The sequence below is a fragment of the Oncorhynchus tshawytscha genome, linkage group LG05, assembly GCF_018296145.1.
Source record: "Oncorhynchus tshawytscha isolate Ot180627B linkage group LG05, Otsh_v2.0, whole genome shotgun sequence".
Classification (NCBI taxonomy): domain Eukaryota; kingdom Metazoa; phylum Chordata; class Actinopteri; order Salmoniformes; family Salmonidae; genus Oncorhynchus; species Oncorhynchus tshawytscha.
In genome coordinates, this window is record NC_056433.1 from 22,803,522 (window position 1) to 22,820,414 (window position 16,893).

The 16,893-nt window shown below is 40.7% G+C and overlaps 1 protein-coding gene across 3 annotated transcripts in view; it reads left to right on the top strand.

Annotated features, from left to right (window-relative positions):
• The window catches only part of LOC112250173 (scavenger receptor class A, member 5 (putative)), a 79,470-nt gene that overhangs the window by 55,933 nt on the left and 6,644 nt on the right, over positions 1 to 16,893 (top strand). For all 3 annotated transcript variants that reach the window (XM_042321684.1, XM_024420089.2, XM_024420087.2), the window contains 2 exons: positions 3,358 to 3,423; positions 13,752 to 13,940. In XM_042321684.1, coding sequence (XP_042177618.1) covers positions 3,358 to 3,423; positions 13,752 to 13,940 — 255 coding nt within the window. The remainder of the gene's footprint in view (positions 1 to 3,357; positions 3,424 to 13,751; positions 13,941 to 16,893) is intronic.

A 16,893-nucleotide genomic window follows, 5' to 3' on the forward strand; every position in this document is an offset into this window, starting at 1 on the left:
AAAGTTCTTGACATTTTCCACATAGAAATGACAGTCAATTTGCTTATTTGAGATGTTCTTGCCATAATATGGACTTGGTTTTTTACCAAATAGGTCTATCTTCTGTATACCAACCCTACCTTGTTACAACACAATTGATTGGCTCAAACGCATTAAGAAGGAAATAAATTCTACAAATGAACTTTTAGCAAGGCACACCTGTTAATTGAAATGCATTTCAGGTGACTACAAAGGGTGGCTACTTCGAAGAATCTCAAATATAAAATATATTTTGATTTGCTTAACACTTTTTTTTTGGTGACGACATGATTCCAAATGTGTTATTTCATAGTTATGATGTATTCACTCTACAATGTAGAGTAATAGTAAAGAATACGTGGTAAAAATAAAGAAGAACCCTTGAATGAGTAGGTGTGTCCAAACTTTTGACTGGTACTGTATATCTTCATGCCCTCAGCCTCCTCATCCTAACCCAAAGCAGACCTTCCTTATCAGCTGAACCGCCAACCTAAAACCTTGCAGACAGAAATGTCTCCCTACACCATAATAATGGAGGAAAGCCATGTCTGGTTTTTAGTTGGTCCAACCTTAGCCCTGAGACCTGGCTGTAGACACTGATGGTGCCTAGACATCATAGGAGTCTACAGCCATGTCTCAGGGCTAGTCCAACCTTGCTTCTAGGAAGCTTTTTCATCCTTCGTCACCTTGTGGGTTGGGAATCAGAACTTGTTTTGTAATCAGATACTCCTCTCACACATATGATTTGAGACACAGTGCCTTATTGTATTGGTCATGGATTTGACTATCCACAATGGACTTGTTTTATTTCTCTATGCAAACCAAACAGCTGGATCAGTTTAGTTTGGCTGAACTGTCCGGTGCTGGAGGCTCAAACCCCTGTGATCCAATAACATTACGATTTGGATGTGGGTGCTCTGCACTCTCTATCTGCCCTGTCCTCCCAGCCCTGTTAGACTGACTCACTGTGACTACAACACACATAACTCGGGGTTAGATAAATACGAAATAAAATAACAAAGGCACTTAGCCTTTTAGTAAAGCTTGTAAAAGCACCCTTGTGGAAAAGGGAGAGATGTTGTGTGGCCTGTTAAAGTAGGCCTTTCTTTGTGCATGTTTTTCTGTGAGTTAGAGCTGTGTTTGGCATTGGGTGTTTGAACCAGAGTAAGTGTCTAACATTTCCTGACCACCGCACACATTACTATGAGGATGTGGTCAGCTCAGAGCAATACCCGGACAATTGGTGGTTCTGTTTGGGTGCCACTGCCATTGAACACTTTCCTGTGATTTTGGATCTGAAAATACAGGAATTAAACGTGGGATAATTAGTCACTTTATTACAGTAACAGATCATAACCACACCTTGTGGTTTAAAACTTGTAGTTACGGAGAGATGTTCCCACAGAACTGAGTGGTAGGAATTTTAATATTCCATCAAAGGCATATCCAGAGTTTGTTATTTTTATGAATATTCTACAAAAAAGTTGACAGTACCATAATGGTCATTTTTGCCTTATTGTGTGGTGTCCTCTATAATCATGGACATAAACTTCTGGTACATATCAAAATACAACAAATCTTAATTTAGTGGAATTAAAGATTGAAGTTGACTGATTACTTCATTTTCCACAGCCTCTCTCAAGTCCAGACAGTAAATTAAATGTATGGTGCTGGCATACTTGTAACAATCAAGACTTTCAGATGAAACTGCCAGGCTCCAGAATGTCCCTGCACCCACACTCAGATCCTCACCAGATGCTCTCTTCAGGACACAAATGTATCCAAGGAGGATCTTCTTTTAAAAACATTTCTAAGACTGTTAACTGGCTTCAAGTAGTGAAGCCAGAAAGACGCCATAAAATGTCTCTCTGCTCACTCTGAAAGAGGAGCTGCAGGACGACTGTGCTTTCAGCCTCTCAACCCCAGTGATTTTTCATAAAATCCTTTAATCGTTAAATTGATGTTGTCTTTTGCTCTGACTCCTTTTTGTCTTTCATAATATGGCATACAACCCACAGACAGACAGATGAGTTGCCTCAGACGACGAGCGCAGAGCAACAAACAAAAACAATAGTCCACAACCATGGATGTCGGATCACAGAGAATCAAGGACATATGTGTTCATGTTGGCTTTTGGGGGAACATACACCTCACTATACTGTATTTGCTGTCTATACTGTCTTTTTCTTTGTGCTGTTTTTCTAGAACACTTCAGCAAAAGCTCAAGATACTGTAGTTCACAAGGAGGTTGTCCTATAATTGTTAAGTCTAATGACAAGGTGCTTACATTTAGTTTGTGGGTCTTCAGTTTACGTTACAAGATTATAAGGTATCCAAAGGGAAATTGAGTTGAGGGATGTCTAAAATCAGACCTGAGGTTGGTTCAGCTGTCTTTCTTCTCGTTGTGAAGTGGACTATTTTAGAGTTACTTTGTTCCCCCAAACATGGGAAAAAAGAATCTCACAAGTAGAGGTGGCACCACAGGTCCTAGAGTGGTGTGGTGTGAAAAAAAATCTGGGTCCGTAGTTTTTCCTGATCTATTAACCTAACCAGTTAAAACTCTGACCTTATTTGGTATGACGTGATTAATCAGTTGTAAAAAGGTTTAATATGGGCTATGATGGGACCAGAGTTTTTCTGATCAGGTCACAAGGTTTTAAAAAACTCCTGGAAAAACTACTGGCCTTGGGGGTGATGAAAACCCTGTCAAACTTCAGCAACCTTGTACTTGTTCATATGAATTATATTTTAAAGAAGGGGGTTTCCTATACAGAGACACAGAGAAAGCGCAGGAAAGTGGAGAGCGCACCTTGAGTTTTGTGCATTGTGCCCGGCCCGCCCGACCTCCAATTTCCGTGAATCTGATTGGTCAAGACACGCAAAGAGCCTGCAGCACAAGTCAACAAATCACGAGGCAAATTTTTTTAACACTTTGCATCAATATATTTTATTCAACTAAATCAAAAGTGGTGTGGCACTACCACACCTGATCTAATAGAGCTATGGCAAATGCCACCTTGCCACACTTTTTTCAGCGGCCCTGCTCAGAAGTATTCCAGGAAGGCAATATGGTAACCTCAAAGCATAGCCTAGCTTTAGAACTAATCCAGGCCCACCTACACAAAGTCAACCATGACAGAGTGAGAGGGCAATATTTAGAAGAGAAATAGCATGTGGGAAGGATCTCTAGGAACATAATACTGATCTTGTTCAACAGGATCATCCGTTTGACTTATTTCCAGTTTGAATTTGTAGTTACAGGAAGTGAAATATTCATCTGTGCGTCTCCTAAAGTTTCCACTGGCTGTAATGTTTTGTTGTCTGTCTGTCCTTTCCAAGGTGACAGAGGAGACAGAGGACTGAAAGGCGAGAAGGGAGACCGAGGTGACCGTGGTGAAAAAACAGGTGAGACCAGTGAATAGTGAATAGTGAGTTATGGGATTGCTGATGCTCATCATCCTCTCAATGATGTTCGGTCCATTGTTATCTGCATACATATCTGTAACACTGCTGCATCGTAAAATTGGTTATTGTAATAGGTTGTAGTAAAACACAGGTAGGTTACAGAATTGAACCCTAACTGATCTACCAATTATTGTTTACTGCTGTTCAGCGGGTGAAGGAGTGCAGAGTGTCTTTTGAGGCCTGGTATCTTTCTGTTTGGCTTTAGAATGCAGTTTGCACCATCCAAAAAACCATTTCATAACTCAGCACCAGAGCTGACGTCACATGCTGGTGTCAGTCTAGTGTGTTCATCACTCATTTACATGAGTAGGTGGAGGTTCTCACCTGGCACACACGCATCACTTGTAAACAGGGACACCAAAGGATCAAATAGAAAAATAGACCATTTTATGGACCGAATCACAACAGGCATACATCTCTGCTCTACTTGTACACAGAATGCTGGTGGTTGGTGGGAAGCAGTGGTGTCACAATGTGTAGGTTCCCGTAGTGAGAAGAAGGTGTGTCACAGCTCAGAATCCATGGGGCTCTTTGAGTTGGGGATCGCGCTCCTCAGTCCCCTGGGTCATTAATCCTCTATCTCGCTTGATGTTTACAATGTCACAACTGACAACCATGTTTTTTTGGGGTGGCAGGTAGCCTAGGGGTTGGAGCATTGGGCCAGTAACTGAACGGTTGCTGGATTGAATCCCCGAGCTGACAAGGTAAAAATCTGTTGTTCTGCCCCTGAATAATTGTCATTGTAAATAAGAATTTGTTCTTAACTGACTTGCCTAGTTAAGTAAAGGTAAAATAAAAAAGAAATACAAATTATCCTAGAAGGATGAGGGTTGTGGCTGAAAGTTGGGGCTGAGGGTTGGGGCTGAGAGCTGGGACTGAGGGTGGTGCTGAGAGCTGGGACTGAGGGTTGGGGGTGCAATTGGACCTAAAGCCCCTAGCTTGACAAGCTATAAAATGTCAGGTGCTTTAATGCTTGCTTGGTAATTGTTGCCATAGCATTGCCTTTCACCTTCACACCTCTCAGAATGGGGGTACCAAACTTTGATATGATATCCCAAGAGTCCCAAGAAACTGGAGTAAGCTTGGCTTTGACAGATCATTTTTGCAGGACAGCCACAAGCTTCAGTCTCCACATTTGAAGTGTCTGCCTACACACACACACGCACACACACACACACACACACACACACATACACAAAATGCACAGCATGGTCTTAGTTCATTAGTCCAGAAATGTTGTTGCAAAGGGCCAAACATCGGTTCCCTGCCTGATGTTGTAAACTGTTGCTCTAAGATCAAGGTTCCCTTCCTCTCCTCTAAGAGTAAGGAGGAAGGTGTAGAGCATTTGGTGGAAGTTTTGTACGTCCTTTTTCTTCTGTTATTGTTTATGCCCTGATTATATGCATTTCATGCCAAAACCAAGTTAGATATATTTTTTTCCCAGAGTATATTTTAATGATGAAAAATACCCAGTTAAAATTGCAGTTTTGATGACATACAGCATTTCAAAGTGGGCCAGTTTTCCATGCTGCCAAATGCACTTTTGACAATGTGCCTGTTTTTATAAGGTATTGACAGCATGGTTTTTAGTGCTCTTTCCCTTAGGACTTAACCAATTGGCTCTTTTTCTAGAACAAATAGTTTTGTTGTGAAACTGTAGAGAGATGTCAGCAGCATGGTGCTAGAAAAGGGGAAGTACTGGCTATCATTATGCGGTCGTCTGATCAATTAGCTGGACTTTAACAGGCTCTGCTAAGAGGTTTTCTGTTGGATGTATGATTATGTCTCGAGTAAAGTCTTAACAAATTTCTGTCTGAATTTCTAATGACAGCCTCATGAGGCCTCACAGCCTCATGCTGTCCTCATGGTAGGTAGGTCTGTACCTGGCTGAGATGTGTTTTTCATTAGTTATTTGGTTCCAGGTCTCCAATATTGGGCTTTATGTGCAGGGGACCTGTAATATGACATCATGGCTAGATCTAGCATTTCCTGTTAGATAAATCTGTTCTCCTCTCACATTATGGGGGACAGGAGGCCCTTCAGATCAGCCTCCCCCTGTGTGTGTGCTGAGGGAAAAGGACTCCTGCTGTCTCGGGGGGCGTGCACACACACACACACACACGAGGATGACGACATTGCCCACACACAACCCTCTTTGTACAAGGCAGAAAACAGTCCAGCACAAACACATACAATGGAGGTGACCTGAGAGGAGATAACGTCAGAGCAGTTACGATAGCTCATAGACTGGTCCCTGTGATAGCCATCTCTAGGAGGTGAGGTCTTGCATATGCAACTCCCTTAGGGACTACAGGCAGTGGCCCATCCAGGGGTTGAACACAGATTGTGTTTGCCTAACTAATAAACTGATAAACACATTTACAGTTGAAGTCGGAAGTTTACATACACCTTAGCCAAATACATTTAAACTCAGTTTTTCACAATTCCTGACACTTAATCCTGGTAAACATTCCCTGTTTTAGGTCAGTTAGGATCACCACTTTATTTTAAGAATGTGAAATGTCAGAAAAATAGTAGAGATAATGATTTATTTCAGCTTTTATTCCTTTCATCACATTCCCAGTGGGTCAGAAGTTTAGTCAATTAGTATTTGGTAGCATTGCCTTTAAATTGTTTAACTTGGGTCAAACGTTTCAGGTAGCCTTCCACATGCTTCCCCCAATAGGTTGAGAGCTCCTGGCAGAGCTGGTGTAACTGAGTCAGGTTTGTAGGCCTCCTTGCTCACACACGCTTTTTCAGTTCTGCCCACACATTTTCTATAGGATTGAGTTCAGGGCTTTGTGATGGCCGCTCCAATACGTTGACTTTGTTGTCCTTAAGCCATTTTGCCACAACTTTGGAAGTGTGCTTGGGGTCATTGTCCATTTGGATGACCCATTTGCAATCAAGCTTTAACTTCCTGACTGATGTCTTGAGTTGTTACTTCAATATATCCCTATAATTTTCCTACCTCATGATGCCATCTATTTTGTGAAGTGCACCAGTCCCTCCTGCAACAAAACACTACCACAACATGATACTGCTACCCCCGTGCTTCACGGTTGGGATAGTGTTCTTCGGCTTGCAAACCTCCCTCTTTTTACTCCAAACATAATGATGGTCATTATGGCCAAACAGTTCTATTTTTGTTTCATCAGATCAGAGGACATTTCTCCAGAAAGTAAGATCGTTGTCCCCATGTGCAGTTGCAAACTGTAGTCTGGCTATTCTATGGAGGTTTTGGAGCAGTGGCTTCTTCCTTGCTGAGCGGCTTTTCAGGTTATGTCGATATAGGGCTCGTTTTACTGTGGATATAGACCTGTACCTGTTTCCTCCAGCATCTTCACAAGGTCCTTTGCTGTTGTTCTGGGACGGATTTTCACTTTTCGCACCAAAGTATATTAATCTCTAGGAGACAGAACGCGTCTCCTTCCTGAGCGGTATGACGGCTGCGTGGTCCCATGGTGTTTATACTTGCGTACTATTGTTTGTACAGATGAACATGGTACCTTCAGGCGTTTGGAAATTGCTCCCAAAGATGAAACAGACTTGTGGAGGTCTAAAAAAAAATTCTGAGGTCTTGGCTGATTTCTTTTGATTTCCCCATGATGTCAAGCAAAGAGCCACTGAGTTTGAATCTAGGCCTTGAAATACATCCACAGGTACACCTCCAATTGACTAAAATTATGTCAATTAGCCTATCAGAAGCTTCTAAATCCATGACATAATTTTCTGGAATTTTCCAAGCTGTTTAAAGGCACAGTCAATTTAGTGTATGTTAACTTCTGACCCACTGGAATTGTGATACAGTGAATTATAAGTTAAATAATCTCTCTGTAAACAATTGTTGGAAAAATGACTTGTCATGTGCGAAGTAGATGTCCTAACTGACTTGCCAAAACTATAGTTTGTTAACATGAAATTTGTGGAGTAGTTGAAAAACTAGTTTTAATGACTCCAACCTAAACTTCCAACTTCAACTGTATTCAATGAAAGCCTGAAGGGTTTAACAAGAGATGTTGAGGTCTTTATTTTCAGACATACAGATCTCAATCAGAGATTACTTATAGAGTAAATGCTTGACCAAGTAGACAAACTCAACATGGGAGATTGTTTGTTAAATTGTCCTTATTCTGCAATAGACTACAGCACAGTTTATCTTCTATCAATACATAATTTCCAATCCCCCATATATGTTTTTTTGTTGTAAATATACACTACCGTTCCAAAGTTTGGGGTCACTTAGAAATGTCCTTGTTTTTGAAAGAAAAGCAAATGTTTTGTCCATTAAAAGAACATCAAATTGATCAGAAATACAGTGTAGACATTGTTAATGTTGTAAATGACTATTGTAGCTGGAAACTGCAGATTTTTTATGGAATATCTACATAGGCCTACAAACGCCCATTATCAGCAAGCATCACTCATGTGTTCCAATGGCACGTTGTGTTAGCCAATCCAAGTTTTACATTTTAAAAGGTTAATTGATCATTAGAAAGCTCTTTTGCAATTCTGTTAGCACAGCTGAAAACTGTTGTCCTGATTTAAAGAAGCAATAAAATTGTCCTTCTTTAGACTAGTTGAGTATCTGGAGCGTCAGCATCTGTGGGTTCGATTACAGGCTCAAAATGGCCAGAAACTAAGAACTTTCTTCTGAAACTCATCAGTCTATTCTTGTTCTAAGAAATTAATGCTATTCCGTCCAAGAAATTGCCAAGAAACTGAAGATCTGGTACAATGCTGTGTACTACTCACAGAACAGAAAAGCGCAAACTGTTTCTCTCCAGAATAGAAAGAGGAGTGGGAGGCCCCGGGGCACAACTGAGCAAGAGGACAAGTACATTATAGTGTCTAGTTTGAGAAACAAACGCCTCACAAGTCCTCAACTGGCAGCTGCATTAAATAGTACCCGCAAAACACCGGTCTCAACGTCAACAGTAAAGAGGTGACTCTGTGATGCTGGCCTTCTAGGCAGAGTTCCTCTGTTCTTTTCCCCATCTTAATCTTTTATTGGCCAGTCTGAGGTATGGCTTTTTCTTTGCAACTCTGCCTAGAAGGCCAGCATCCCGGAGTCGCTTCTTCACTGTCCGCTGTTGACATTGAGACTGGTGTTTTGCAGGTACTATTTAATGAAGCTGCCAGTACATTTTAACAAACTGAAATATGACATTTCCATAAGCATTCAGACCCTTTACTCAGTACTTTGTTGAAGCACCTTTGGCTGCGATTACAGTCTCAAGTGTTCTTGGGTATGATGCTACAAGCTTGGCTCACCTGTATTTGGGAAGTTTATCCCATTCTTCTCTGCACATCCTCTCTATCAGTTTGGATGGGTAGTGTCGCTGCACAGCTATTTTCAGTTCTCTCCAGAGATGTTCGATCGGGTTCAAGTCCGGGTTATGACTGGGCCACTCAAGGACATTCAGAGTTTGTCCCGAAGCCACTCCTGCATTGTTTTGGCTGTGTGCTTAAGGTTGTTGTCCTTTTGGAAGGCGAACCTTCGCCTCAGTCTGTGGTCCTGAGCGCTCTTGAGCAGGTTTGCATCAAGGATCTCTCTGTACTTTGCTCTGTTCATCTTTCCCTTGATCCTGACAAGAAGTCTCCCAGTCCCTGCCGCTGAAAAACATCCCAACAGCATGATGCTGCCACCATCATGTTTCACTGTAGGGATGGTGCCAGGTTTCCTCCAGACGTGATGCTTGGCATTCAGTTTCTATCTTGGTTTCATCAGACCAGAGAATCTTGTTTCTTATGGTCTGAGGGTCTTTAGGTGCCTTTTGACAAACTCCAAGTGGGCTGTCATGTGCCTTTTACTGAGGAGTGGCTTCCGTCTGGTCACTCTACCATAAAGGCCTGATTGGTGGAGTGCTGCAGAGATGGTTGTCCTTCTGGAAGGTTCTCCCATCGCCACAGAGGAACTCTGAAGCTCTGTCAGAGTGACCATCGGGTTCTTGGTCACCTCCCTGACCAAGGCCCTTCTCCAACGATTTCTCAGTTTGGCAGAGAAGAGTCTTGGTGGTTCCAAACTTCTTCCATTTAAGAATTATGGAGGCCACTGTTTTCTTGGGGACCTTCAATGCTGCAGTAATGTACCCTTCCCCAGATCTGTGCCTCGACACAATCCTGTCTCGGAGCTCTACGGACAATTCCTTTGACCGCATGGCTTGGTTTTTGCTCTGACATGCACTGTCAACTGTGGGACCTTATATAGACAGGTGTGTGCCTTTCCAAATCATGTCCAATAAATTGAATTTACCATAGGTGGACTCCAATCATGCACCTGAGCTCAAATTCAAGTCTCTTAGCAAGGAGTCTGAATACTTATGTAAATAAGATATTTCTGTTTTCTAAAAACCTGTTTTCATTTGTCATTATGGGGTATCGTGTGTAGATTGATGAGGATTTTTTTTCATTTTGTCCATTTTAGAATAAGGCTGTAACGTAACAAAGTGGAAAGAGTCAAGGGGTGTGAATACTTTCCGACTGCACTGTATATATTTCAGGAAATGTGCATAGTGAACTCGTACACATTGTTAAAACGTAAATAGAATGCACTATTTCAGAAAGTGACCTACCTCTTGCATGTCAATTTCAGACTGGGTAGAATTGATGTTCGCAATCTCCTCCTATCTGCAAGTTTAGCCAATGACATAACACCTTATTGACATCTGACTTGAACCAACCAATAAAAATACATACACATTTAATACATAACAACCCTGTTACACACCTACAGCTGTATGGCTGTTTAATTTGAGTGATAATACAGAAGGTATGTGTATCTCTGGTTTGGCCTTGTAGGCTATAGAGCTGGATTAGGCATTTTTTAGAAGAGCTTGGATTTCTCCTTGTTAGTTCTGCTACCTACTGTAGACAGACCATTTTCCGCTTTGCTCTGTTAATTACTCTGCCAATGTGACCCTGGCTCTGGCCTATCTTCATCACACCCCCATCAGAGATAACTTGGATAGGCTTTTCTCCAGACAGATTGAAGTTTCCTGAGCCGTTACCAGAGTAATCCCTAATGGCAAAATGAAAGTTCTGGCTACATGTCTGTAGCAGACACGTTTTCAATCTGCCAGATTCTCGGCGTATCTCAGGCCAAGAGTAGAGCAGAGCTCAGGCTCAACATCTGCAACACATTATTGAGATGTTCCTGTGTTCTTCTCGAGTCTATCCTCCAGATTCATATTCAGCCATTTGGAGCCCGACGTTATTAATCTCTTATTAAGGTAAATAAAGGCTAGTTGAGTCAGAGTACATTTTTCGATGAGAGGTACTAATCGTTTTCAACGCCTTCTCCTGCCCCGACAAGACCACAAGGGAAATTTCACTTCAATCTTGTTAAAAGTGAGGGTTTGTTTTATTTTCACAGTAATGGAAAAATAACAAAATTGACAAAGTTAAAGATGTTTGGCTTGTTGCTCCATATCAGATGGATTTATTAGTCTACATGAAAATGACAAACAATGCTTCAAACAAACTTATTGAAAAAAAGCACGTGTTCACTAATTAAAGACAATAACCATGCTGGGCCTTGTTTCCTACAAGCATTTTAATACTAAATTCATTGTTAGAACCTTCGTAGGAGCATCGTTAAATGTCTGAGATTCCCAAAACCATCGATATTAACGTTCCACTTGAAAACGCTCATAATCCAACGCCTGGCTCAGACCATTCGTACAACTGTTAAGTGGGCTCCCGAGTGGTGCAGTGGTCTAAGACACTACATCTCAGTGCTAGAGGTGTCACTACAGACACCCTGGTTCCATTCCAGGCTGTATCACAGCGGTCTAAGACACTGCATCTCAGTGCTAGAGGCGTCACAACAGACCCTGGTTCGATTCCAGGTTGTATCACCACTGGCTGTGATTTGGAGTCCCATAGGGCGGTGAACAATTGGCCCAGCGTCGTCTGGGTTAGGGTTTGGCCGGGGTAGGCCGTCATTGTAAATAAGAATTTGTTCTTAACTGATTTGCCTAGTTAAATAAAAGTTAAATAAATCCTTAAAAGCTCATCTTTAAATGCTTTTTCGCCCTCAGAATATCTCCACTAATCATAGAATCACATGATTTATCCGACTCTCTGTGACCGCCGATAACTCCAGAACAAAGTTGACTACAAATACAGAGTTGCCAATGTCTTTGCAATTTATACAAACCAGAGACGTATAAAAGATGCTTCAAATGATACCAAGCCATGGTAAAAATTGTTAGAATTATAGGAAATTAGCTAGTGCCATGCTCTTATGAACTGAACCACATACAGGATCACTACGATACATACGTAAGTACAATACTGTAGTGCTGGCCATCCAGTCACGTTTGCTCACGCACAACACGACAATCCCCACAATGCAATACTGTAAAATACAATACACGATTACAATACAGGTGGATGATATTTTTGTATATGTATATTAGGATACCCATTAGCTGACGTCAGTGGTGAGAGCTAGTCTTACTGGGGTCCGACACATGACGGAAATGACATTACAGACAAAATGCTTCACAATTTATTGCCATCCTCATCAGCGAACCACCCTCCTTCAGGCCATGGATGAGGCATACAATGATTTCCATCCAGACCTATGTTAGGCTTAGATTCACAATGCCAAACCTTTTTTTCCCACATGCATGAACAATGAGGATATTTTTCTGTGACTTTGATGAAAACCTATGGACAAATGATCAAGACAAGGCTCAAATGACTGCCTGCTAAAAAAAAATTATTTCTTTCTTTCATTTATTTTGTTTTGATTACATTGTGAAAGATGCCTCCAATGATCACACCTTTGATCACACATGGGATAGAAATGATGGAAATGTGATGTTTAGTCATTTTTAATGGGTAGTGCTAGTGTAATACTTCATGTGAAAACAGTGCAATGTACTGTAATTTACAATACTGTAGCATACTACATTCAAAGGAAAATTAACTGGTTGTTAAAAGAACTACAGTTTTATTTATTTTTTGCTTTGGTACTATGTTCACAAGTATGTGTTGAATTTTCTAAACTCCAACCTGGTAACACTTGTAACACAGCCAGTCTTACATTCAAAACCTTTCATTGTGCATTCTTTTTGTTTGTAGACATCTCTCACCAAATATACGTTTAATGTGAAATATAATGAATACATTGGTTTAATCACCAAAACACAACATAATGATATCTTCTCAATGTACAGTTGTAATTTTGGATACATGTTTACTGTATAGGGGTTGCATTTCTTTTTTCTTTCTTTTTTGGGGGTGGGACTTTCTGGATTGTTTGCGTGTTGGTAATGTATTGTATTGATATTGTATTACAGCACTGTAGGAACTAGAAACATAAGCATGTCACTGCACCTGCTGTAACATCTGCTAATCTGTGTACACAAACAATGCATTTGAATTTGATTAGTTACATACAGTACATCTCTGAACTAGTCAATATCAGATTCTTTTTTCAATATACTGTGAATTTAAATCATATTAGTCATCATCATAGCAGTACTTTTGAGTATACCGTTTATCATATTTATGTTTCTAATTTACAGACATACATTTTCATGATGCAGTTCTCATAATCTGTACTAGACAAGCGAGTTGGCATGTTAAATCTACAGGTTTACCAAACGGTTAGGTGATCATCAATTAAGAGCAATTAGGTTAAGTAATAGTACAAGTAATAGTACTCTTTAACAAAAGAGAAAATAATCATATCAAAAGTCATGTGAGAATGGCATTGTGAAAGGTAATTACTTTATATGAACATGTATTGCAATGTGAAACATGTATTTCTAGATGAAACACTGATTAAGTTTGGTGAAAAAGTGACTGATTTTGTGTGTTATACTTAATCCATTGAAAATGTGCTTAAAGTTTTGAAACAAGTGCTTTTTGAGTTTTGTACTAACAGTTGTGAAAATGTACAACATACTTGAGGAAATTGCACCAAAACGATAAAAATGTACAAGATGTAATTATGTTGTGTTTTGGTGATTAAACCAACGTGTGGTGAAAGATGTCTACAAACAAAATTAATGCACAAAACTAATACACTGAGTCAAGCCATCTCAACCTTATCTGTGGTCTATGAACCCCTCAGCATCCCTTGTCTAACCACCAGCCATGTCTCTCTCTCCGTGTGTGTGTGTGTGTGTGTGTGTGTGTGTGTGTGTGTGTGTGTGTGTGTGTGTGTGTGTGTGTGTGTGTGTGTGTGTGTGTGTGTGTGTGTGTGTGTGTGTGTGTGTGTGTGTGTGTGTGTGTTGTGTGTGTGTGTTCAGTGGACGAGACACTGGTGAGACTGGTGAATGGATCAGGCCCTCACGAGGGGAGAGTGGAGGTGTTCCATGAGAGGCGCTGGGGAACGGTGTGTGACGACGTCTGGGACAAGAAGGACGGTGACGTGGTCTGCAGGATGCTTGGCTACACAGGGGCCTTCGAGATCCATAAAACAGGCCGGTTTGGACAAGGTAACCCAGCTAGCACATTTGGTTCCTTTGAAGTTGTGGGAATGTAAGTTGAGCTTTACTTTACTTTACTGACTTCATTGTCCCCATGGGGACATTTTGTTGCAGTGTCATGTACACGTTTAAAGTGGCGTTTAAGTACAAAACAAATTCACAATACAACTTTCATAACAATTACAGTACATACCAATAAAAAGAAACTAGCCTGCTGGCCTTACTGAGTCGATAGGAACATTTAGCCCAAGCTATTTCGGAGGGATATCACACCTGGCACAAATTATTGTCTAGCTTTGTTTTTGCTGCCGAGGGGTGCCCTATATCTGCATCCAGAGGGGAATAGTTCAAAGTCCGGGTACACGGAGTGGCTTGGGTCAAAAATAATTTAGATTTTGGGTCTAAAATGATTTAGATTTTTGGTTTCCCATTAGTTCTGAGAACGAAGCCATACATTTCCTGAACGGTACAACTGGTAAAAACGGTAAACGGTGAACGGTAAAACTGGATGTTTTTAAACGTTCTGAGAACAGATATGTTGCCTGTTCCTGGAACGTACATTTTTAGGTTGCAGGGAGGTTCTGATAACGTTTTACTATGGTCCCCTGAAAGTTTTCCTCTGAGGTTTTTATTAACATTCTGAGATTGGAAAAGATAGGTTACTTTGAGGTTTTTTAATAACTTCCTTAAAAAACTTTCACTGAATGTTTGAATAAGACTTTATAACACTGCTAGATTAGTTTGGGTTAACTGTTTTGAACTCCAAACACAGATAGGACACATGGAAATAAATTTGCTTATGTAACGGATGTGAAACGGCTAGCTTAGTTAGTGGTGCGCACTAAATAGCGTTTCAATCAGTGACGTCACCTGCTCTGAGACCTTGAAGTAGTAGTTGTGATACAAATACATAAATATTATCCTGCCAACCACTATATGAAGAAGTTTAAGGAAAACATCAACTCCAATTGCTCCTTTTGTAATGACCACCCAGAAACAGTTGTGCATCTTTTTTGGCATTGTATGCATGTAAGAAAACTGGGCAAGACATCAGTAGGTTTATAATTGAACACATTTATGAAGATTTTACACTATTGTGGAGAGATGTACTGTTTGGATTCTTTACATACAATAGAAATAAGCGGAATCATTTTTATGTAATTAATTTCATTATTCTTTTGGCCAAATTTCATATACACAAATGTAAATTTACAAACAGAAAACCACATTTTCGTACCCTACAAAAAGAAATTGAACTGTATTTTAAGAGGGTTAAATGCTCTACTAACAAAAAAGCTGTTAGAATTGTAAGTATATGCATGTCCCTTAAGGTCCTTGTGTAATTGTAATGTGATATTGTACCCCCTAGCGCGATTGACCATTGTTTGTAATCTATGTATGCTTGTGTTCCCTCATGTGCTTTATGTATTGATTTGTTGTTAATAAAAAAAAGTTTTTTTAAATAAAAAAAAATAGTTGTGATACAACCAAAAAATAAAAAAAATGTTTAAAAAATAGTTGTGATACAACCTGGAATCGGCTCTGCATGGGCCGCGGCTTTTGTGGAGCGATGGGTAACGATGCTTCGAGGGTGACTGTTGTTGATGTGTGCAGAGGGTCCCTGGTTCACGCCCGGGTATGGGTGAGGGGACGGTCTAAAGTTATACTGTTACATTGATGCTGTTGACCCGGATCACTGGTTGCTGCGGAAAAAAAGGAGGAGGTCAAAAGGGGGGTGAGTGTAACGGATGTGAAACGGCTAGCTTAGTTAGCGGTGGGCACTAAATAGCGTTTCAATCAGTGACGTCACCTGCTCTGAGACCTTGAAGTAGTAGTTCCCCTTGCTCTGCAATGGCCGCGGCTTTTGTGGAGCGATGGGGAACGATGCTTCGTGGGTGACTGTTGTTGATGTGTGCAGAGGGTCCCTGATTCGCGGCCGGGTATGGGCGATGGGACGGTCTAAAGTGATATTGTTACACTTAGGCATTAATCATGCAAAAACCTATCTTTATTATTGTGGCATGGCATCAGTGAGATTCAAACCTTTGATCTTCTGTTCTCTAACCATGGAATTAGCTCACTGTGCCACCAGGATGGAGCTAGCATCAGGAGTTGTAACAGAAATTATTTTCCCATAGGTTCATTCTGAACAAAACCATTTTTCTTTTTGTTGTGTTCCACTGTTCCGACCTGCAAAATAAAGTTTTGAACTGGTTCGAATGCCAAAAAAGTACCTGTTTATATCGTTCTTTCGGTTCCTTTTTAAACCATTTAAAAAATAAATTACATTAGCTCGAGATTAAATTACTTCACCAATCAGTGCAGATAGTGCAGCTTGCTATGGAGCGGGCAAGCTATAGTTATTTTAGCCTAAGCAGCCGATAGTGCCTGGGTGCTATCAGCTGCCTAAGCTATAGTTGTTTACATGCACAATGGACCACCAAGTGTAGTGAGCGAGATGCGACTGAAATTTTGCAGGTGGGGAGAGAGCGAGAGAGTGGAGGAGGAGGCTTGGCTTGAAGTGCTGGGCATCTTGTTATGACATGCATTATCTGAATTAGGCCTACGGAGGAGAGGCTTCTATGGAGGAACTTTGTATGTCTTTGAACTTCCGAGAGCTAGCTAGCTAACTGCCTTGTGTGTGCAGAGAGGCACCATTCGTTCCCATTTCTGATTCTGTTCATCAAATGTTTTTGTTCTTTTCAGGTTTTCTGTTCTGTTCCCAGAAACGGTTCCAACCCCTGGCTAGCATGTCATGGTTTTTTTACTCATACAAAGCAATTCATTTTAGTCTATTCAAACAGACCCCATTTCATAGGAAACAAGCTCTCATTCAGATCAGGGTCATTTAGTGGACCTGAACACACTTAACAAGATAGAGAATAGAGAGAGTTTTGTTGATGCTGAGAAAGGAATGTATATGTTTTTAAATAACATTCTTAGAACGTTCTTTGAACGTTAC